Source organism: Prionailurus bengalensis, chromosome B3 (assembly GCF_016509475.1).
Source record: "Prionailurus bengalensis isolate Pbe53 chromosome B3, Fcat_Pben_1.1_paternal_pri, whole genome shotgun sequence".
Taxonomy (NCBI): Eukaryota; Metazoa; Chordata; class Mammalia; order Carnivora; family Felidae; genus Prionailurus; species Prionailurus bengalensis.
Genome location: NC_057355.1, coordinates 107610055 through 107634013, shown reverse-complemented (window position 1 = coordinate 107634013; position 23959 = coordinate 107610055). Strand labels below are relative to the sequence as shown.

The 23959-nt window shown below is 40.8% G+C and overlaps 1 protein-coding gene across 1 annotated transcript; it reads left to right on the top strand.

Moving 5' to 3' along the window:
- Positions 1-2526: 2526 nt before the first annotated feature.
- On the top strand, positions 2527-23635 carry DHRS7 (dehydrogenase/reductase 7). The gene is made up of 7 exons (XM_043556290.1): positions 2527-4989; positions 12059-12211; positions 15269-15375; positions 15814-16053; positions 18818-18940; positions 20152-20367; positions 23413-23635. The coding sequence occupies exons 1-7, from the start codon at positions 4857-4859 to the stop codon at positions 23458-23460; spliced, it is 1020 nt and encodes a 339-aa protein (XP_043412225.1). The 5' UTR covers positions 2527-4856; the 3' UTR covers positions 23461-23635.
- Positions 23636-23959: the final 324 nt, after the last annotated feature.

Genomic DNA, 23959 nt, shown 5'->3' with positions numbered 1-23959 from the left:
CCACCTGGCTATGAAAAAAAAGCATATCTTGGGGTGCCTGGGTGGTTCAGTCAGTTGAGCATCCGACTCTTGATTTTGGCTCAAGTCATGATCCCATGGTTGTGGGATCGAGCCCCACATTGGGCTCTGTGCTGAGCATGGAGCCTGCTTAAGATTCCCTCTCTCTCTCTCTCTCTCTCTCTCCCTCTTCCCCTCTCCCCAGTTCATACTCACACTCTAAAAAAGAGAGAGAGAGAGAGAGAGAGAGAGAGGGGAAGAAAAATAAAACAAAGCACATCCAACAAAATTTCAAAAGTATCTAGAAGGTTGTGATAATATCCCCAATCAAAACCCACAAATCCTTTCTTGTTCTTCATGAAGAATATTCTTCTCCCAGACTTCCTTAGTCCCTGTTTCCACTCATAGGGTCTTTTTTTTTTCATCCCCCAGAATTGCCAATAATGGAGGATCTGGGTTTTTAAAGTTATTTTTATATGCCCTTTTATTATGGAAAGTGAGAGTTTCTTACACACAACTGCTTTCATCCTGGTTGACTTCAGTAGGCCTCAGCCCATACCATCAAAAGTGACCATTATTTAAAAAAATTTTTTTTGTAATGTTTTTATTTGAGACAGAGAAAGACAGAGCATGAGCAGGGGAGGGGCAGAGAAAGGGAGACACAGAATCTGAAGCAGGCTCCAGGCTCTGAGCTGTCAGCACAGAGCCCGACGCGGGGCTCCAACTCACAGACTGTGAGATCATGACCTGAGCTGAAGTCGGATGCTTAACCGACTGAGCCACAAAGGTGCCCCCCAACAAAAAAATTTTTTTAATGTTTAATTTTGAGAGAGAGAGAGAGAGAGAGAGAGAGAGAGAGAGAGAGAGACGGAGGGAGGGACAGAGTGTGAGCAGGGGAGGGTCAGAGAGAGAGAGGGAGGCACAGAATCTGAAGCAGGATCAAGGCTCTGAGCTGTCAGCACAGAGCCTGACATGGGGCTTGAATTCACAAACTGCAAGATCATGACCTGAGCCGAAGTCGGACGCTTAACTGACTGAGCCACCCAGGTGCCCCAAAAGTGACCATTATGACCATTACTAAAAGGAAAGAAGGGGGTACCGTTCTATCACAGCTGAAATTTAAAGGGTACCAATTATACAAAAGGCCTTGGTTGGAGCTTTATTCAAAGCATTTTAGTGACACTCAGGAAGATTATTTGTTAAGTTCTAGCAACTTTTATTCTAATACCAACTTTATTTCATAACTTCAAGGAAGTTTAACTTTCAAGGAAAAGAGAATTCAATTCAATGTGGGCTTATCATTTGTTGCATTAACACTAAACTAAGTACTGGGACTTTTCAAAAGAAGCATTAGCTTTGCTACTTGATCTCAAGGAGCTTAAAGTTTCATTAGAGTAATAATATATTAGCCCTGAAAATAATTAGAGATATCACAGATGTCGTTCCCATCAGAAGTAATTCTTTTTTTTTTTTTTTTTTTTTTTTGAAAGTTTATTTTTTATTTTTGGGACAGAGAGAGACAGAGCATGAATGGGGGAGGGTCAGAGAGAGAGGAAGACACAGAATCTGAAACAGGCTCCAGGCTCTGAGCCATCAGCCCAGAGCCCGACGCGGGGCTCGAACTCACGGACCGCGAGATCGTGACCTGGCTGAAGTCGGACGCTTAACCGACTGCGCCACCCAGGCGCCCCCCCATCAGAAGTAATTCTAAAAAGAGGTGAGACTAGGTAAGGGATGATTATGTCTCCGGAGAGCCACAAAAATCTTTCTAGAGGGGGATGGGAGTGGGGAGCTGGGGTGGGGGTTTGCAATAAGATTGGAAAGGGAGAAGGAAGGGCTGTTTAAGGAAACTTAATTATTGCAAGTAACAGTCTTCAAACATTTCAAGACAAAAGAAAGGGGAAGCATGGTAGGCAAGACTGGAAAATAAAACATTGCAGAGGGGAGCCGCTGTCTTTTACTTTCATCACTGTTTTACAGTTATATTTGGCTTATGCCAAGGAACAGCCTTTGACATCAGAGCATACAAGGTATTTCAGAAATTAGAGAGGATGGAGGTTCTACTGCATCAACACCTAGCATGTTCTCCGTTTGACCATCCATTATTCTCAGCCATGACCTAATTTCTATGCACTCTACCTGGGCCCTATGAGGCTTGTGGATTGAAAACCCTCTTGTTTTTAAATTCTTAATTCTAGGGGGTTCCTGAGTAGCTCAGTTGGTTGAGTGGACAACTCTTGATTTCAGCTCAGGTCATGATCTCGTGGTTCATGGGATCCCAAGCTCCTGCTTGGCATTCTCTCTCTCCCTACTGACTGCCCCTCCTCTGCTCACATGATCCTCTCTCTGAAAATAAATAAACATCAAAAAAAGTTCTTAATTCTAACACATGTAGGCATTTAGTAGGAAGCAATTGTTTCGAAGCTCATTTCTAGTGGAAATTAACCAAGAAAGTATCTTGATATTTTGTGTAATTAGTGGTGTTTTGATTATACTGTTTATTTATCTATTTATTTATTCTCTGTTTTTAATTGTGCTGTTTACTTTGGGATGTAAATCATGGCTTTGGGACAAGGATATTTAGCACCAAACTAAGATTTGGTTTGCCAAAACAGTTCAGCTAAGAGTAAGTCTGTGTGCTGTCAGAATCACATTGTAAGGTACTGCTGAAATACAGCATATGGTGTTCATCTTTTTTCTCTGTGAAAGGACCCTGTCCTAAGGGGCCATTGCTTTGGCTCCTGGGGACTTACTTGATGGTCACTTTACTTCAGCGCTGCCCTGGCTGCATGAAAAAATACCACGATGTGTGCAGAGGGAGCAGCCAAAGCTCTTTCCAAATGGGAATGAAGGAGGGGCCCAGCTGAGAGTGCTTTTCTCCTTGACTCAGTTAAGTTTCTCTGGTCATAGAGGAAAGAATGTAGCTTATATTTGAATCAGTTTTTTTTTTTTTTTATTATTGGAGTTTTATGACTGGTTGAGATTCTGTCTGCTCCTGAATAGACTAATCCAGGAAAGGCCAGGGTTCCACTGCTCTGCCTCTTCTGCCTCTTGAGCCTCTGGGGAGTCCCTTTATTTATTCATCTGTCTTTCATTTGCTTTGGGTACTTTGGTTCCAAGTTTTGAGATACATTCCGTGCAAAATGGGAAGAGGCAATCCAGACAGATGCTACTGTGATAACTAACAACTTGCTGAGTGTCTTCACCAGAAGCAGCATATTCTGAGGTTGGATTTTTCCCACCGGTGAACAGGATAATTATGCACTGCAAAGATACTAGCTATAACTGTTGCTTTTCTGATCACGGTGACTGATTCTTTAATAAACATCTAATTGAATTCCAAAATGAATGATGCTTCTTTTCAGGTAAGATGAAATATATGATATTGAAATTTTGTATATTAATTTGTTTTCATTTTCCAGTGCAAGAAGTGCTAGTGAGGTGAAAAGACTGTGTGGTTTTATTACAGTTTGTGTATTAGTTACAATTCTCCATGGAAACAGCTCTGTTCCCCTTTCAGCCTCCCCAAAGCTGGAGTGTGTGATGGAGAATCCAGGTATACATACATGGCATGGTCTGGCTTGGGACACCAAATCTAATTCAGTCCTTACATTTTACAGAAGGGGAAACAAGCTCAGAGAAAACTCTTGGAATTTTTTCATGGAAGTGAGACTCAGTGTGGTATTTTTAAGCACCTTATTTTAAAACTCACTTATCACAAGAAAAATAAAACCCATATTGCAAAGGTAACAAGTTAAGAGGTCAGCTCTTGAGCAATATTATACCAAGTTATAAGAGAGGTAAACAATCAGCCAAGATCCAAGTTTAGTTAGTGTACATCTTCCTCGGAGAATCAGAACCATATCATTACAATTTAAACATTCTTACTGCTTTCACATGCAAGGGTAATTCTATAGGTCCAGGATATAGAAGTTTATAAACAAAACCCTTGTCTTTCAGGCTGGACTCTAAGATGTGATAATTATAATGGAAACAATAAATAATAAATGAGAATGAATTCTCCTAATTATAAAATCATGAATTATTGTGTATGAACTACTGTGCCCTTTACATTTTTTTATTTAAACCTCCCTACTGTTTGTGAGTACATAAAAATAAATAATTTACTTAGGGTTGCTGAGGACGAAACCAGCTTGGCTCAGGTCCCCAATCCTGCTCCTAGAGCTGGTGCTCATGGACAATCTTGGCCGAAACTGCACTTTCTCCTCCAGCAAGAAGGCAAGTGTCTTATGCAACATTGTTTTCCGTATTTAAATCAAGGGGCCAACTCCAGAGACCCGGTTAATTGGGGGTGGGGTGGAAAACAGTTTGATAGTTTGTTGGGTTTATTTAGTTAAGAAAGATGAGGACGGAGGAAGTCGCATTCATAGGTTGGACTCTTTGTGCTCTTCCTTTTGACACAACCCGAGACTTGGAACTATATCCCCTCAAAACAACTGTTAAAGAATCCTTCTTGATATTACAAACCTTGTGGCTACGGTAGTAACAGCAGTACCGCCGAGTCTTTAAGTCACCCACGCCTGGCGTCTCAGCAGCAACCCTTCCTCAGGCGTACACGCAGGCGAAGCAGGCTCAGCAGTTGCGGGGCACGGGGCACGGGGCACTGGGCGGGGCGTGCGGGCTTTTCCCGCCCCCTCCACGCGGCCCGGGGCGCGGCTCCCAGCCGGGTGGTGCGGCGCGCCCAGACCGCCCCTCCCTCCTCTCCACTCTCTGGGCGGAGCCGGGGCGGTGCGGCTCTCCCGCCCGCGAGGAGGCGGCCGCGCCGATTTCCGTGCGCCGCGCCGCGGCTCGTACGGGTTCTGTGTTTCCCCAGGCAGGGCCGGGCTTGCGCGGCCGCGATGAGCTGGGAGTTGCTCCTCTGGCTGCTGGCGCTGTGCGCGCTTCTCGCGCTCGTGGTGCAGCTGCTGCGCTTCCTGCGGGCGGATGGCGACCTGACCCTGCTGTGGGCCGAGTGGCAGGGACGACGCCCAGGTGAGGACCCGCAGCCGCGCCTCCAGAGTGGGAGGTCGGGCTCCGGGCGCCCGTCCCCGCTGTCCCCGCCTCCCTCCGGGTGGCGTGGAGCTTCCGCGCCTTTCCCTGGGACTGCCGGTGGGGGAGGAAAAAGCCGGGGCCCAGAAGGCGGGTCTGCCCCTTTGTCTTTCGTCCGGGTCAGGGAGGACACGACTGGTTGCCAAAGTCAGAGGGCGCTGGAATGGGCGGGGCGCCCTGAGTGCTGGAAGTTCTTAATCAGGCTCCCAGGGATTCTGCTGCTGCGTGCGCGGACGACGATACCGAGAAACACTGCGAGTCCCCTGAGTTTGTACGGGAGCCTCCTTTCGAGAACTGGAGCTCGGTTTTTCTACATCCTGAAGTTGTTCCCTCATTCTGAGTTGTGAAATAAAATGAAATAACCCGGAGTTACCTACCTACCTACTTATCCCCCTAGAAAGACCTGGATTGGCATTTTGTCCCGAGATAGATCATTACAGGCACATTGAGGGACATTCTGCCTATCCCACTTTCATCTGTGCCCTGCTTGAAATTTGGTCGTCGTTTACTACTGCATTCTTTGCGCTAAAAGCAATGGGCACCGCCCTTTACACACGCGACCTCCAGCCTTTACAGAGACTTACAAAGGCGTTATTGATCTTATTTTCCAGGTAGGGAAACCAATATTCAGAGACATTAAATGACCCAGCCAGAGCTAGGCTTTGGATCCATAAGGGCTCAGGGAAGTGGACTTTCCCTGGACCTAGTTTCCTGTGTGAAAATACCCAAAAAGCACGTGAGGAAGTTTACTTGGAAGTGATAGCTAGCAGTTCAGAAGATAGACTTTGCTTTCAAAACGGGTCTGGGAGGGAAGGGGAGTCATATGGCTTTCAAGGATGTCAAAACAGGTTCTTGAGGACCAACAACAAACCAACCAACCAACCAACCAACAAAAACTTAGATGGTACAGTGTTTTGTGTCCCTTCAAAGCTCAACTGTACCTGACAAAATCTTATTCCTTAGTATTTCATTTCTCTCGTTGCATTTTCTTGGGTATAACATCTGGAGTGCTGACATTATTGAGTTCATGGAAAATACACTAGACCTGTGCAAGTCAACGTGTGGCAGGCAGATAGATGGCTGGGATTGTCAGACCCTCTCTTGATCAGACCTTCTCTTGCCTGATGGCTGCCTTGTGGCTACTTTGTGGATATTTACATTTGATCCTGAGTGCTTTTATGTTAACTTGGACTTTGAGAATTACATACAAATAATTTCTTTTTAAAACTTAATTCTGTAGAAGTTATTTGATCCATTAGTCATGTCAAGTGCTGAAAAGGGAAAACGTTGAGACAATGTCTGAATGAATATCTAATAGCTAGTTAAATTACAGGTTATCGCACATCAAGCAAAAACTGAAAGTTAAGGTGACCAAAAATAATTTTTAAGAAATTCACTTAATTTTTTCAGTGTTTTACTTTGGCTGGAAAAATAGTTTTGAAGGATTTTAAGATGCATTTAATTACATTGCTATTATTATTTACTTGTATAATTGACTAATTTGCATATTAATTTGATACATTGTTATTTATCTAAGTAAATAAATCACATTAAAAGTTGGGGCGCCTGGGTGGCGCAGTCGGTTAAGCGTCCGACTTCAGCCAGGTCACGATCTCGCGGTCCGGGAGTTCGAGCCAGGCGTCGGGCTCTGGGCTGATGGCTCAGAGCCTGGAGCCTGCTTCCGATTCTGTGTCTCCCTCTCTCTCTCTGCCCCTCCCCAGTTCATGCTCTGTCTCTCTCTGTCCCAAAAATAAGTAAACGTTGAAAAAAAAAAATTAAAAAAAAAAGTTATTCAGCAATAAAGTTGTAATGTTAAATGGTGATGGCTTTTAAATTTTAATTTAACTTTTAACTTCATTTTTAAATTTAGTCATTCTTAAACCTGCATTGACTGAAGAGTAAGCTTTCTAGAACTCCTTTTATGTATAAAGCACAGTTATATGTGAGGTACACAGTGTATCTGGGGTTACAGTTTCATTGGGGGAGTTTTTTAATGTTTATTTATTTTTGAGACAAAGACAGACAGAGCATGAATGGGGGAGGGTCAGAGAGAGAGGGAGACACAGAATCTGAAATAGGCTCCAGGCTCTGAGCTGTCAGCACAGAGCCTGACGCGGGGCTCGAACTCAGGGACCGTGAGATCATGACCTGAGCCGAAGTCAGATGCTTAACCGACTGAGCCACCCAGGCGCCCCTGGGGGTTTTTAAGAAAAAAATGACTAGAAAGACTACTGGAGGTTGGGGGCTGGTGATAATGAAACAAACTTAAAGGAACATGGAGATACACTCAGGTTCCTATCAGGTTCCCAAAACGGTTTAGATTGGAAAGATAGGCAGACTCTATTAAGGTAAAAAAAAAACAGTTTTTTTTTAATAAATCCTCCTTGTCTTCTCCATAGGTTTATTATTTTTGTCACTTTAAAAAATAGACAATATTCTTATATACTACAGAATTTAAAGATACAAAAGGAGGGGCACCTGGGTGGCTCAGTTGGTTAAGCATCCAACTCTTGGTTTCTGCTTGGGTCACGATCTCATGGTGTGTGAGTTCGAGCCCCACATTGGGCTCCCGACTGACAGTGTGGAACCTGCTTGGGATTCTCTCTCTCTCCCTCTCTCTCTCTGCCCTGCCCCCACTTGTGCTCTCTGTCTTTCAAAAATAAATAAGTAAACTTAAAAGAAAATAAAGATACAAAAGGACTTATGGTGAAAAGTTGCCCCCAGCCACCAAGTATGCCTCTCTGGAGGCAACCAACATTTCTGCTTTCACATATCCTCCTAAAGAAACTCTCCATGTTCCCAAGCGTATATCTTACGTGGTGAAATCTAAGGGTGACTAATCATAGATACTGCACATAGATCCAGAAAAATCCATGGCACAAGTCCAGAGCAGGAAAAGTTTCCAGCAGCAGCACATCTGGGGAAAACTCGGGTTTTTGTTGGCAGTAACCTTGATAGGAGTGAACTGTGAAATGACTGCCAGAAAAGATTAGGCAAGCCTGGGAGGCGTGTAGTCCCTGAAGCAACGAATAGCAGTCCACAACAGATGTCTTCTGAATAAAGGCTTGTCTGTGCTGGCCTCTGTGCTGCACACTGGGGACACCGCAGTGGCTCAACCAGCCATTGTCCAGACCCCACGGGAATCCTGGATCCTTCTGCGGCTAGTTCTCTTCAATAGGAACATTGACCAGCTAGAGTTTGTGCAGTGGGGTGTGAGCCAAAGAGTGAGGAAACCTGAGGCCATGTCATCTGAGGGAAGGTCATAGACACTGGAGGTGTTTAGCCTTAGAGAAGCAAGAGATGATGAGAGGATTTAGGGAAGACACGTCAGCTGTCTTCAAATATACAAGGGATTGTCATGTGTGAGGCAGGCCTGATTTATTCTTTCTGTTAACACGAGGCAGAACTTCTGCTGACTGCTGCTGGGTAGCAGAAATTGAAGGTATATCACAGTAGAAGAAAGAATCCTTGGGATGCTTGGGTGGCTCAGTCAGTTGAGCATCCAACTCTTGATTTCAGCTCAGTCATGATCCAAGGGTCATGGGAAAGAGCCCTGTGTGGGGCTCCGTGCTGAGCGTGGAGCCTGTTTAAGATTCTCTCTATCTCCCTGTGCCCCTTTTCCCTTCTCATGCTCTCTCTTTTCTTTCTCTCTCTCTGTCTCTCAAAAAAAAAATCCTTGCCCCCCTTGAATGATTAGACTAGTCTAAAAAGGAGGGGGTGCTTTGGAGATAACTAGCTTCCTCATTCTGTGAGGGAATTAAGTAGACATTAGTCCACGCCTTGAGAGAATTCTCAAACTGGGTTGGGGGTTGAACTGCTAAGTTTCCTTCCAGCTCTGAGGATCTGCTTTCAGAGACTCTGTAGGGGAGACCATGATTTATGCTATATTCTGTGGAATTGGTAAACAAGAGTTGGTGCTAAATACAAAAGTTTTCCTCTCCACGGTGGGAAGAAAGGGGCCAGAAGTGCAGGTGTACTAAGGTACACCTGAGCTAAGGGGTTTTCATTGTTGATTTTAAGTAATATTTGCTTATTGTGTAAAAATGGAGAAATTTTTATTCTATGCAAGTTAGTAAATAGTTACAAACAACTAGAATCACCCTGTAGACTGAGTATTGCAGAACTTTGGAACAGTGAGTAGTCAGTGAGTGAGTAGATGATTATTATCTGAATATACACTCTACCATTCCTGATGAAGTTCTCGCTTGTGCATTTCCGTAAAAGTACATCATGTGATGGGAAAGAATTACAGCCTAGACATAGTATTCAGGACGGTTGCAACCTTCGTGCAGATATTTACATGAAACCTTTTAACTGAAGACAAGCTATAGTTTCTTGAATGGCTAAGAAACAGTTGGGTTTTAAAATATTGATCATATTCTCACAGTTTGTAAAATCGAGCCCCATGTCCTGCTCTGTGCTGACGGCACAGAGCCTGCTTGGCATTCTCTCTCCCTCTCTCTCAAAATAAATAAATAAACTAAAAAAAAAAAAAAGAAATAAAATATTGATCATTTTAAAATGTGAGCACCATAGGCTAGTGGTCAGGGTGTGGACTTTGGAGCTACATGTACCTGGGATTTTTTTTAAAGCTTATTTATTTATTTTGAGAGAGAGAAAGAGAGAGTGTGCGTGCAAGAGAGACCACCACTGAGGGAGGGAGAGAGGGAGATAGAGAATGCCATGCAGGTTCTGCTCTGTCAGCAGAGAGCCTGATGAGGTGCTTGAACTCATGAACAGTGAGATCATGACCTGAGCTGGTATCAAGAGTTGGATGCTTAACTGACTGAACCATCCTGGTGGCCCTGTACCTGGGTTTATGTCCCAGCTCTCCTAGGGTTGTTGGGTGTTTACTGAATAGTTATTGATGGAGTTCTTTCTATATTCCAGTCTCTGTGCTAGGCACTGAATAGTGAACAAGGCAGATAGGGTCCCAGTTTTAAGGGAATTTACAGTCTAGTGAGGTAAATTAATGTCTGTAATCCTCAGCTTCCTTTTTTATAAAATTGAGATAATTCTTATTTCATGAATTTCTTGTAAGGGTTTTAATAAGGTAATGTGTTTAAGCACATAGGGAATAATAAAAACATATAAAGCCTTTATAGTTAGTAACCCCATTGCCCCTTGCTAGAGAAATTAGAACATACATTATTGGGTGAATATTCTATGTTTTGCTGCTGAAAAGTCTATTTGTTAAACACTTTTAGCAATAATGAGTTAACATTTTATTAAGCACTGAGTATATGTCAGACACTGCTCGGGGTACTTTACTTACTAACTTAACTTTTCTCAACAATGCTTTGAGGGAGGTTTTGTTATTAATCCAGTTTTCCAGTTGTGAACATTAAGGCACCAAGTTCTCACATGGGGGCATTTCACTGCTGTGTGTGATGGAGCCGGGATTTGAACCCTGGCAGTCCAGAGCTCGTACTGTTAACCCGACAGTTAGGTTTTAGACTTGTTTGACTAAAACAGTAAACTGATTTCCTGATTTTAATGTTTATGATCTAAAATCAGAGGTGTGTGGGGCACCTGGGTGACTCAGTCGTTGAGCATCAGGCTCTTGACTTCAGCTCAGGTCATGATCTCACAGCTCGTGGGTTGGTGCCCCACTTTGGGCTCTGTGCTGACAGCCCTGAGCCTGCTTGGGATTCTGTCTCTCTCCCTCTCTCTTTTCCCCTCCCCTGCTGGTACGCACATGCATGCGCATGCTCTCTCTCTCTCTCTCTGTCTCCCTCAAAATAAATAAATAAACTTAAAAAAAAAAAAAAGCCCAGGTACATCTAGCTCCTCCCCTGCAATTCAGATGGACAGTGGCTCTCATGTCCTGCAGTGCAAATAAGCTTTTCATTGGAAGAAAGGAGAATATACCACTCCTCTTTGCTTTAGAGCTGTAAGATTTTTATAGTTTTTCACAAGAACATGATTGGGCAAGCAGAGTACAGCATTTCATTTCTCTATCGTGTGCATTTAATCTTGGGTGAACTGGGTGAACTTGGGTGAACTTCAAGAAGAAAGCTCAGGCATTTGAGGAGCAAGCACTTTTATAAAGTGACTTTTAATTGATAGGCATCAGATATGATTGACAAATGAGGAAAACAAAAATCCAGAATGATACCACCATACCTTAGAGTAGAGCTTGGTATATTCAGATTCATCATCAATACCTCCATTGCAAGAAATTAGAGTAATAGAATTCAGAACTGGATGGGACCTTTAGTAATCATCTTTATCTGAATCCCTCATTTCATGGATAAGGAAGTGAGAAAGCAATTCAGATAGACTTTTTATTCACTTAGACTAATTTTTCTCAATTGAATACATAAATAAATAGAGCCTGGGAGTCAGATCATCAAGTTATAAGGCTTGTCCTGGAGTAAAGTCAGGAAAACTCACCCAAGAGTCGGGAATATATAATACAATGTGTTGATAACTGTTACTAATATATTTGTATTCATGCTTTTTAAAAAAAAATTAGGTAGGAGGTGCTTTCTGAGGATGTTTAATTAAAAAAATTTATATCACTTTATTGAGGTATGAGTAGCATAAAAACTACATATTTAAAATATACAACTTAGTGAATTTAAGGTAGGTATATACCTGTGAGAACATCACCAGAATCAAGCCCATAAATATAGGCTAGTGAAAAAAAAGTTTTTTTATTTTAGAGAGAGTGTACAAGCAGGGGAGAGGGGCAGATGGTGGGGGAAAGAGAGGGAGAGAGTGAGAGAGAGAGAGAGAAGATCCCAAGCAGGCTCTATGCTGAGTGTGGAGCCCTATGTGGGGCTGGATCCCACAACCCTGGGATCATGACATGAGTCAAAATCAAGAGTCAGATACTCAACTGACTGAGCCACCCAGGCACCCCTAGGCTATTGGAATTTTTAAACTCCGCACATTATGTCTTCATATTTTGTGGTATTGTTTAAGACTGTCTTTTTGGTAATCTTTGATTTATGGGTGTAATCCAGAGCTTAGTTTCTGCCCTCAATCTGTACTTATTTCTCACTAGAATGGGAGCTGACCGATATGGTGGTATGGGTGACTGGAGCATCCAGCGGGATCGGTGAAGAGCTGGTTTACCAGCTGTCTAAACTAGGAGTCTCCCTTGTGCTGTCAGCCAGAAGAGTGCAGGAGCTGGAAAGGGTGAAGAGAAGGTGCCTTGGTGAGTAAATCTAAAACCACAGCAGCTTCCTGGAAATCAACCAGAATTCACATTCAAATACAATTTTGAGATTTTTAGAAGTTAAGAGTGGGATTTTCCTGGGCATATTATCTGCTCTGGTTCCAGATACTCCAAATGCTTAGATCCAAATCCTCTTTCTTTGGGCATCTCTTCAGTAGCCGCTCTTGCCCCTTCCTTTTCTTTTCTGATGCCTTTCTACTTTTCTCCTTCTTTTTTTTTAAAGTTTTTATTTTACTTCTAGTTAGTTAACATACAGTGTTATAGTAGTTTCAGGTGTACAATATGGTGATTAACACATACATCATCTGGTGCTCATCACAAGTGCACTCCTTAATCCCCATCCCCTATTCAACCCATCCCTCCACTCCTTCCCCTCTGGTAACCATCAATTTATTCTCTATAAAAGAGTCTATTTCTTTGTTTGCCTCTCTCTCTCTTTTTTCCCTATACTTGTTTGTTTTGTTTCTTAAATTTCACATATGAGTGAAATCATGTGGTATTTGTCTTTCTCTAACTGATGTGTTTTCCTTAGCATAATACTCTGTAGCTCTACCCACATCATTGCAAATTCTGCCCCTTTTTTAATTGATTTATTTGTTTTGTGGGGGTTGAGTTTTTGTAAGTTCTTTATATATTTTGGATACTAGCCCTTTACTGGATATGTCATTTGCAAATATCTTCTCTCATTCTTTTAGTTGCCTTTTAGTTTTGTTGATTATTTCTTTGGCTGTATGGAAGCTTTTTATTTTGATGTAGTTCCAATAGTTTATTTTTGCCATTGTTTCCTTTCCCTTGCCTCAGGGGACCTATCTAGAAAACAGTTGCTGCAGCTGATGTCAGAGAAGTTACTGCCTGTATCCCCCTTCTAGGATTTTGATTGTTTCATGTCTCCCATTTAGGTCTTTAATCCATTTTGAATTTATTTTTGTGTATGGTGTAAGAAAGTGGTCCAGTTTCATTCTTTTGCATGTTGCTGCCCAGTTTTCCCAACACCATTTGTTGAAGAAACTGTTTTTTTTCCCATTGGATATTCTTTCTTGTTTTGTCAAAGATTAATTGACCATGTAATTGTGGATTTACTTCTGAATTTTCTATTTTGTTCCATTGATCTGTGTGTGCCTTCTATTTTTATTTTGTGCTGACTCTTGATATTAGAGACTGATCATGAATTCTTTTAAATGCTAGTGGATTTTCTTTTTTTTTTTAATGTTTATTTATTTTTGAGAGAGAGAGAGAGAGAGAGAGAGAGAGAGCAAGCAGGGGAGAAGCAGAGAGGGAGACACAGAATCCGAAACAGGCTCCAGGCTCTGAGCTGTCAGCACAAGGCCCAATGTGGCGCTCAAACTCACGGAATTGTGAGATCATGACCTGAGCTGAAGTTGGGCGCTTAACCAACTAAGCCACCCAGGCACCCTGAATGCTGGAGGATTTTCAGTGACCACGTACTTTATACTTTTGTCTTAGAGAAAGAACAGTTTGGTTCTTATATATGGCATTCATGTGTGTAACCATAGAAATTTAACTAGAAAGGATCCTTCTTTATTTTGCTGAAATAGCAGATATTAAAGTCATATGGGACACTATAAGATTTTTGTTATAAAAATGAAAGAACAAAAAAAGTGAAAGAACAGGAATTGAATTAGGTTTTAAAATGCTGCTTGAAGTAATATTCATATAGGGAGCAACAATGTTAATTTTTTTAAATTTTTATTTTAAATTTTTTTTTGGTTTAGGTTTTGGTATAGATGTGTTCACTTGAAAACAAGTTATCAGGGGCGCCTGGGTGGCTTGGTCAGTTAAGCGTCCGACTTCAGCTCAGGTCACGATCTCGAGGTCCGTGAGTTTGAGCCCTGCATCGGGCTCTGTGCTGACAGCTCAGAGCCTGGAGCCTGTTTCAGATTCTGTGTCTCCCTCTCTCTCTGCCCCTCCCTGCTCATGCCCTGTCTCTCTCTGTCTCAAAAATAAATAAACGTTAAAAAAAAAAAAAAGAAAACAAGTTATCATTTGTCTGAAACAGTACCTAAAATGAGATAATTTTGAATTTTCAAGCAGACCATTCTTTGGGTCATTTCTCTACCTGTCATTCTTGAAACAATTTTCTTTCAGTTTGCTGATGGAGTTAACCATGCAGAAAAGAGAGTCAGTAGCAAGGCCACAAGGCCTCTTTCACAATATTGCCTTCAGAGGCCTCTTATGCTTTGCACTGGGACACTTCCTCTGGCTGTTGAGACTTGCAAGTCCTGTACTGGCAGAAATGAACCATGTCAGCATGTGTCTGCTAGACTAAGGCTGACTTTTCCTTTTATCTGTCAGATCACTGGTGCAAGCATTTTCCATTTCTTTTTTAAAACAGTTGATGTTTCACAGCTTAACAGTTTGTCCATAAAACCTTTGTACCTCGTTTATTTTCTCTACCTGTCTTTCTTATTGGCTTTACTGGTTGTATTTCAAAACGTACTCTTTTGATGAGTAGTGACAGAAAGGGCCAACATGTTTCTCGATTGGCAGTTTGAAGGTTGTGTCCTGTTCCATGTTTGCATCCCTGAATCCTTGTCTGGAAGGAAGCTTCTGTGTGTCATGTGACTGGGTTAACTCTGAATGTCTTACTAATGTGAAGCATAAATTGTTTTTATGTTTTAATGTGTGTAAAAGAGAAACTATACTTTCTGAGCCTATAATGAAACAAATATATCTCTGTACTTCTAAAGAAAAAGCTCTAATTTTTTTTTTTTTTTTAGCTTGTAGTATAATCATGGTTTCTTGTAGAGTCTGTTCCAATGTTAGACTGTCCGTATTCAAGTTGAAGAGAGCCATACTACTTCCTGTGTACCCAGCCAGCTTTTTGTCTGATTAGATATTGCCTTATTACTGCCAGTCCTCTTGGTCACTGAGAGAAGTTCTTCCACAAGGCCACTCAGAAATGAGTTTTTGTCACGTCCAGTTATAGGGTGGGTATTAAACTTAACACCAAGTAGCTGGAAGCTTGATTGGACTATCTTACAACTTCTGCACTAATTTTTAAATGTCTTTATTTAGAGAATGGCAATTTAAAAGACAAAGATATACTCGTTTTGCCACTTGACCTGACTGACAGAAGTTCCCATGAGGCGGCTACCAAAATGGTCCTCCAGGAGTTTGGTAAAGTAAGTAGCCATTTTGAATTGGTAAGTCTTGCTTTGAAATAGGTAGCTACAAAAGAAATTCCCTTCTTTGTGTGCTGTCATTTAAAGGGTTTTAGGCAAATGGGTCCATGCAGTGAGATCAATGCCCATGAGTCTTTTATACTTTAAGTCTTTGGATTTATGTAATTAGTACTTTCCATACCTTACTAAGTACTAATTCCTTCATGTAGAACAAAAGAAGGTAAAAATTCACTGTGCCTTTTATTTTTATGATGGGAAATTAATTCCGTAGGTGAATTGTGGTTTTTATTTTATCTCTTTATTGCTGACTGCTAGAAATTCACCATTCCATTCCAATGATTCTTCAAGTTAACAATATAACCAGCCATCCCTAAGAATTGTATCAGTCCATTTACAGGTCATCCCCAAAGTGCCCCTTTTCTGATTTTATTTAACTAGATCGACATTCTGGTCAACAATGCTGGAAGATCTCAGCGTTCTTTGTTTGTGGAGACCAGCCTGGATGTCTTCAAGGAGCTAATAGAGGTTAACTACTTAGGGACGCTGTCCTTGACAATGTGTGTTCTGCCTCACATGATCGAGAGGAAACAAGGAAAGATTGTTACTGTGAATAGCCTCCTGGGTATCATATCTGCGCCCCTTTCTAGTGGATATTGTGCCAGCAAACATGCTCTCCGGGTAAGACTGCTCAAACTCAGCTCTGATCTAAATATGTATATGGGAGATACGGCCATCACTGCAAGAGGTCATTGGAACAGGGCAGTGATGTAGGGGAACAGCAAGAGAGACCCAAGGAGACCTTGGGTAGAGGACATCCCCAGAAGATGCTAAAAAAGACTTGAGTCTCACACGCCTCTTCCTAATTCAGCAAACATGTACTGAGTACCAACACTGTGCCATGCTGTGCATAGCAGTGGATCCTGGGGATATAAAGATAAGAAATGGTCCCCACCCTAAAGAAGTGTATAGTCTGCTCAACATGTCACCCTCATCCTCATTTCTATCACATCTTCATGGAAACTCTACCCCCCATTTCTAACGCACACACTTGATGTACTTACCCTTCCCATTTCTCTGACTTCTTTCTCCTTCCCCGTTGTAGTTGGCATTTATTTTATCTAGTCTAAATATATTTGCATGTCAGAAGTAGGAGCTCCCCGCTGGATGATTAGACCTGGGCTTCGTATCCCTACTGGGACTAGTCTTGACCCTATTTACTGTGGCTTCACTGAAAGAAGAAAATCCAGTCAAGGCAGAGGCTGGGAGAAAGCTTGATTTGGGCTACAATAACTTACTAGCTGTGACTATAGAAACAAATGACTTTTTAATATTGGCTTAAGAATGGATATGAAGAAATATTATTAAACTGTAACACAGAACAAATTAGATCCTAAGGCCAATAGGAGACACATAATTTATAATTAATGCTGTTGAAAGTCAGCGTAAGTGGAATGTTTCGCTGTTGGAATAATGAGATGCAACAGCTGAATGGCCCTCACAGATTCTTGAGGATCTGAAGCTTTGGTTCTTTAGGGTATCCTCTTTCTGCTGTGGAGAGAGACGGTTGCGGAGAGTGATGAAACAGATTGCTACACTGATGATTTCCCCATATTTGGTAATGGGGTAGTAGTTACTTCCTGCAGAGCAGATGGACAAGTCTCAGGCAGGTGGATGAGGGAAGACAGCCCAGTATCTTCCTGACATGCAGAGTGCTTTCACTAAAATGCAACCTGAGCTATCTGGCCTGCCTTCCAGGACTCACTGTTTTATTACTGGATTTGATCCTGTTATACAGTGTGGCAGGTTGAGACTCCAGTTAGTTAAACCAGTAGCTGAACACTAGGACTAGGAAGTACTTTTGGAAGAACACGTTTCCTTCCCTGATTCCCAACAAGCTATAGAGTGAATTTATTTATCACTGAAAAGTTCACACACTATACTAGATGTGACTTCAGACAAGGAGAGGTTTGTTTTTTTTTAATTTTTTTAAATTTTTTTAACGTTTATTTATTTTTGAGACAGAGAGAGACAGAGCATGAACAGGGGAGGGGCAGAGAGAGAGGGAGACACAGAATCGGAAGCAGGTTCCAGGCTCTGAGCCATCAGCCCAGAGCCCGACGCGGGGCTCGAACTCACGGACCGTGAGATCGTGACCTGAGCTGAAGTGGGACGCTTAACTGACTGAGCCACCCAGGCGCCCCAAGGAGAGGTTTAACATGATGTATTGGCTTTCATGGTGTCCTCTGTCCTCTTTTGCTGTAGAGAGGTTAAGGATACGAGAGTTCATTGATTTACAAAGACTTTTTTCATGTACGTCTGAGGCAGGCACTTTGTTAGTCCCTGGCAGCGTGAACCCTTATAGCTGCTATTTGTTAGTGGTTGGCATTAAGAGCTGGTAACTGTTTTAATGTTGGATCACACTCCAGATTAGCTGTTTAGGCTTTTCAATACTTATCTCAGCTGATACCAATGTAATCTTGGAACATTTCCTAATTTAGGAAAAGAGAGGAGGGGAAGTAGATGTTTACTCCCTATTTGTTCAGAAGTAGCCAGTATCTTCAAGTCTAGAGGGTCTAGCTTGCTTTTATGAAAGTCATTGAGGAAGCAATCCTGTTACATTTTTAACCAGCCCCGGACTCGCTTGCTAACCCTAAAAATAAATGCTGAAACAAATTGTCTGTTAAAATAGTCATATAAATAGAGAAAGTTGAATTCTTCCTCTATGATAATTTCTGTCAAGTATTTAATCCCTCTTGCTCCCTCTTGCGCCAGCAGTGGCACTTGAGACTGCTTTGAGGGATAAAAGAAGCAGGGAGATGGGGACTGGTGTGGGGAGGGTGTGTCAGAGTCTCCAGGGATAGTTTTTCCCCTGTCCCGCGCCTACCGTGAGACATAACTCGTGGTGTCAGCCACCACTGCCAGAAGGTGTCAATTATTCCTACCAGAAGATGGTGATGCCTGAGGATGCCTGTTCTAAATTGCCCCCAGTCTTTTTTTTAGTGTTTAGTTATTTTTGAGAGGGAAAGAGGGAGAGGGAGGGAGAGGAGAATGTGAGCAGCGGAGGGGCAGAAAGAGAGGGAGAAAGAGAATCCTAAGCAGGCTCTGCCCTGTTAGCACCGAGCACGACATGGGGCTCGATCCCACGAACCGTGAGATCATGACCTGCGCTGAAATCAGGAGTCAGACCCTTAACCGACGGAGCCACCCAGGCGCCCTAGATTGCCCTGTCTTAGAGCTAAAAATGTTTAATAAACTTGCCCAGTGAGATTTCCTGGCTTTTACTTGGCATTTAAAAACATATTTTGATAATGTGCTAGTGTCCCACATAAAAAGTTGAAGAAAAGTAATGTCGTGCTAATAGCAAACATGAGATACATGTATTTAATTTTATTTGTTGCCCTCTTTCTTTGTTTTTGTTTTTTTTTTGTTTTTGGCCTATTAGGGTTTTTTTAATTGCCTCCGTACTGAACTTGCTACATACCCAGGTATAGTAGTTTCTAACATTTGTCCAGGACCTGTGCAGTCAAATATTGTGAAGAATGCCCTGTCTGAAGAAGTCACAAAGGTAAAAAACTTCTAGTTGGAGAATAATTTGAACGCTTTAGTAGTTATGTATTGGTATTGCATCACTGTGCTTAGAATTTTTTCTAACATATTACACTAACATGTTACTGTGTTATGAATTATTTGCAAAACTTAACTCATGGCAGTAGGAACGCTGTTAAGTTTAGCTGCTAGTGCTTTGGCATTCAGTTTTAATAAAGGCTAAAGAAGTTGATAAGATACTGCTTATAAGTAATCCACTATGATGTGGGCTATCAACATTTTAAAAACTCAGTTTCTATCACTTCACAAATTATAGCAACATTGGAAGGATTTGTGTGGCTGAATCTTAGCACATTAAATCTTACTGGGATTTTAAAGAAGAGCTATGGTGAAGGAGCTTAGAAAAAGCCTGGCTGGATTGCAATAATTTTAGGTTAGCTTCACCTGTGCCCGACCACACGCCTGTGCTTCCCTCAGCTCTTGGACTGCACATGGTGAGTTGCCAAGTGGATGACAAATTTCTTGCGATGAGTCCAGTATCACCCAGTGATACAAAATCCCACCGAAGACCGTGAAATTTTCCTCCTTCTCCACGAAGATCAATTTCTGCTGAGACATAAATCTGTTTATGCTTCTGTGTAAACGTTTACAGATATGATTTATATTTTCACATTTTATGTGGAGACTGTAAGGTAAACTAGAAGCAGCACGCTGTTTTGGGAATCAAGTGACTTGGAAGATCTGGTTACTGCTAATGATTGATCTGTGTGAACACAGATGAGTTACTACCTTTATGGGCTTCAGTTTATTTATTTGTAGAATGGTAGTGTGTTAACTGGATTAGCAGCACCAGATTTGTTCACTATGGACTCCATGGTTTATAGAATTTCATTTGCTAAATATATGTATTAGTAATTTATTTAAAAATCTTTATTGCTAAATTGATATATAATTTTCATTAAATTAAAGGGGATGTAAATAAAAGCAAAGAACCTTCATCTTTTATTTAGCCTGCATGATCTTACCTGGTCATGTATGATTTGTCTAAGGCTTTTTGAAACATTACAGTTTATAGACAGCCATCAGTACCAATGACGTCTTCTAAGGGGCATGAGGTCCCAGTGAAAGCGTCAACTACATGACCTCTGAGTCCTTTATAGCTAAAAAGTTTTGTGAAATATCTTGGATAAATACTTAGCATTCACTTACTTTTTTTTAACATTTTCTTAGTCTGTAGGCATTGATGTAGCCCAGTCCCACAAGATGGTGACCAGTCGTTGTGTGCGGCTGATGTTAATCAGCATGGCCAATGATTTGAAAGAAGTTTGGATTGCGGATCACCCTTTTTTATTAATGGCATATTTGTGGCAATATATGCCAACCTGGGCCTGGTGGCTGACCAACATATTAGGGAAGAAACGAATTGAGAACTTTAAGAAGGGTTTGGTAAGACCAATTTATACAATTCTTAATACATATCAGTCTTGTAGAAAGTATGAAATTTTTGAGCGCTTGAAAACTTTTCTTACTCCCCATCAACTTTATGACATAAATACGAAAGATATAAGAAGTATTGTATTCCCCAGGCATATCTGTTGGTTTACTATAAATTACTACTGGTCTTAGAAATTTCTACAAGGTAAACTCAAATCAGAGATTGTCATTTTATCTTCTGAAAACTTACTGATTGACCAATGTATGTCTTCTTTCTCCACTGTTTTTCATCACAAATTCCTACCTGGTACCATCTCCTTGGAATGATAATGGCCTCCCCTCCAGTTTCTCTCCAGGATGAGGCCTCAGCCCGTGCTTTACTCTGTCAAAGCACTTACCATGCAGTGAAAAATCATGCACTCTCTCTGTGTAGTGCTGGTTCCTTTGGCCTCATTCTGGAAGCACTGTGCACATGAGATATACCAAAATGTCCATGTCTGAAAAAATATGGTGATTGTTCATTCTTTTGGCACTCATTCCTACAGCTAAGTGAGGAATATTATGAGCTATTTCTGAGAAAATTGTGACCATCACAAGAATTTAATGTTTGAAGAGCAAGAAAATGTAATGAGTTAAGCCAAAAATTATGGATAGGATTATGCAAAGAAAGGCTATTTCTGTGGATGTTTTTTATTGTTAAATTATTTTCAATGACTACTATGTTCTTTTAGAAATGTTAGCAGGGATTGATATATAAAGAGCATTATTCAGTGGGAGCATACCATATGTATCATTATGTAACCTTCCACTATTTAAGCAGTCCACAAATTGTTAGGCACTTAATTTGTTCCCAATTTTTGAAGGATCCTGAACATAAATTAGTGAAAAAAATAAAACAAAACAAAATGCTTAAAGAGACTTAAAGGTTATAAAACTTCCATGATGCACCAAGTCCAGAGCTTGAAAAATGAAGGGGCTGTTTATTTTCTACTAAGTTGTAATATGGACGAGTTTGCTTGGTACCAAGCCGTTTATAAGTGTTTTGGTAATGTTGGGATGTGGTGGTGTGGGTTGGTTCTAAAGGTGGGACTTCTGGAGCACCTGGCTAGCTCAGTATGAAGAGCATGTGACTCTTGATCTTGGAGTTGTGAGTTTGAAACCCATGTGGGGGTGCAGAGATTACTTAAATAAACTTTTTAAAAAAAGGTAGAGCTTCATCAAAGATTTACATCTGAATTTCAAATTTGGAGGGCAGCTGGTATAGTGGTATTGTGCCCAGTGATGGATAAGAGTTGGGAAAGAAAGTCCTCAGTATTAGGGAGGTGATAGCTCTCTGATTAAGATCATGGAGCCTCTTACCAGGCTACCTGGGTTGAAATCCCAGCTCTGTCCCATGACCTCATCCCTCAGTCTCAGACTTCTTTTCTATGTCAATCTCCCCAGCTACAAAATGGAGACTAATGATGCACTTAGTCATAGGATTGTCACAGAGATTAAGTGAGTACATAGAAAGCCCTTAAAACACATCTTGGAATGTCCTGCTTGTTAAGTACTAGCTGTTAATGTTTCTGTTTTGATGGTAGCAGGATATTTAACTAATAGATAAAGATCAGAGAGTTAAGCAATAGGGTGGAGAAAGAATACATTATAGAAATTACTTTTTTGAGGGATGCGGGAGTTGGGGGGACCGGGGCTAGACTTTTGGTGCTATTATAATAGTTGTACTCTTTGGGACATCCACAAGAATGTGAATTTGTTTTCTTTATAGATTATATAACTGTAAAATATAGACATTACTCAGTAAGTCAAGCATTCGATTACATCTAGACTTTGCTAAAATGATGGCCTTTCTCTTCTTACCACCATCTTTAACATATTGCTCATTACATGGTCTTGTTGCTAATCACTTTTTTTTTAATGAGAAACTGGGCATCCTTTCATTTCAGAAGACCATTTCTGAGATCAAATTCCTCATTCTTTATGTAAAACCATATAAACTTTAAAAAATTGTTCCTCACTTTTTTTTATGGTTTTCTCCTCCTGCTTCTTTTCTATTATTTTCTATTTGCTTATAAGGCATCTATGTTAAGATAATGCCAGTATAGCTTATCCCAAACTAAATGTACTTGTTGATAATATTTGAGTTTGTTTCTATTGTTTAGGGTGGGAACATTATGTCTGGAACTTTGTTTTTATGAATATATATTATTTTCCAGGATCAAGAACAAGAGCTGCACTGAATGGTTACAGATTTTTTTTTTGTTTTAGTGCAAATTCTTGGAAGTAGTAAATGCATATCTTCCCAAATGAAATATCACATCTCAAGGATTATTGGGTTGCCTCGTTTTACTCTTTAAGCAATGTACTAGAAATAACTAGAAATAATTTTAGAGTTATCTGTCAGATACTTCAATCCTAAATACCCTGACCTATTCTTTGTATTTATTAAGGCAAGTTAGTGTAGGTATGATATGCTGGTCTAGAAGAGTAATAATAGAGATTTCAGCATTTAAGAAATGGCATGAGCAGATGCTAATCAATGATGTTTATACCTGATAGCGGAGATAATGATACTAAGATATGGAGGTATGATACAAAGATATGTTTGTGTAGATCTAGAATTCTCACTATGATTTCTATTCTAATTTAAGCCTTTGCCCAGGTTTTCTTTGCCCAGGATTCTTTTTTTTTTTTTTAATTTTTTTAATGTTTATTTATCTTTGAGAGAGAGAGAGAGAGAGAGAGAGAGAGAGAGCGAGCAAGCAGGGGAGGGGCAGAGAGAGAGAGGGAGACACAGAATCTGAAGCAGGCTTTAGGGTCTGAGCTGTCAGCACAGAGCCTGACGTGGGGCTTGAACTCACCAACCACGAGATCATGACCTGAGCTGAAGTCATACACTTAACTGACTGAGCTGCCTATGTGCCCCTAAGAATTCTTAACAGTGAAAAATAATGATATAGCTTTTTTTTTTTTGTAAAAACAAACAAAACAAAAAACAAACAAAACTGGGGTAAATATACAGAGAGAGTGATTCATGTTACTGTCTCTCTGTTACAGGATGCAGATGCCTCTTACTTTAAAACCTGGAAGACAAAACATGACTGAAGGAGGAGTACTCGCATTTTTTTTTTAAGCTACTGGAGGGAGAATGAAATCAGCAATCTTTATATACTGAAGACTAACTTCTGGTTTTACTTTTTAATAGATACAACTTTCAACATGTAATAAATAATAGAAGATTTCCATGAATCTTGCAATAAAGGTATTAACACATACCACATTCTTGGATTTAAAAAAGCATTTTACTCTAGCATATATACTTAAAATCTAAGTTAGCAGAATGCTAACCAAATAATTATAGTAACCCATTAAACGTAAATGTATGGAACATTACACGAAACAGTGTGGGGTAATGAGCAGATATAAAGAAGTATCTGAAATAGTCCTGTCTCTAAGATCCTTACACTCTTAGAAGAGCTGATGGGTCCAAATGCCTATAGTTTGAAACAGTAGGTAGGGCTCATAGCAGCCATTATTCAACACCTGTCATACGCCATTTGCTGTTCTAAGTTGCTTTGTATGAGTTAATTCGCTTATTCTTCAT

Excerpts from the sequence above, each read along its gene's own strand:
- DHRS7 (XM_043556290.1), top strand. The coding sequence starts at position 4,857 with ATGAGCTGGGAGTTGCTCCTCTGGCTGCTGGCGCTGTGCGCGCTTCTC. Across the intron at positions 15,376-15,813 it reads TCCTCCAGGAGTTTGGTAAA|ATCGACATTCTGGTCAACAA; the intron begins GTAAGTAGCCAT and ends TTATTTAACTAG. Across the intron at positions 18,941-20,151 it reads TGTCTGAAGAAGTCACAAAG|TCTGTAGGCATTGATGTAGC; the intron begins GTAAAAAACTTC and ends ACATTTTCTTAG.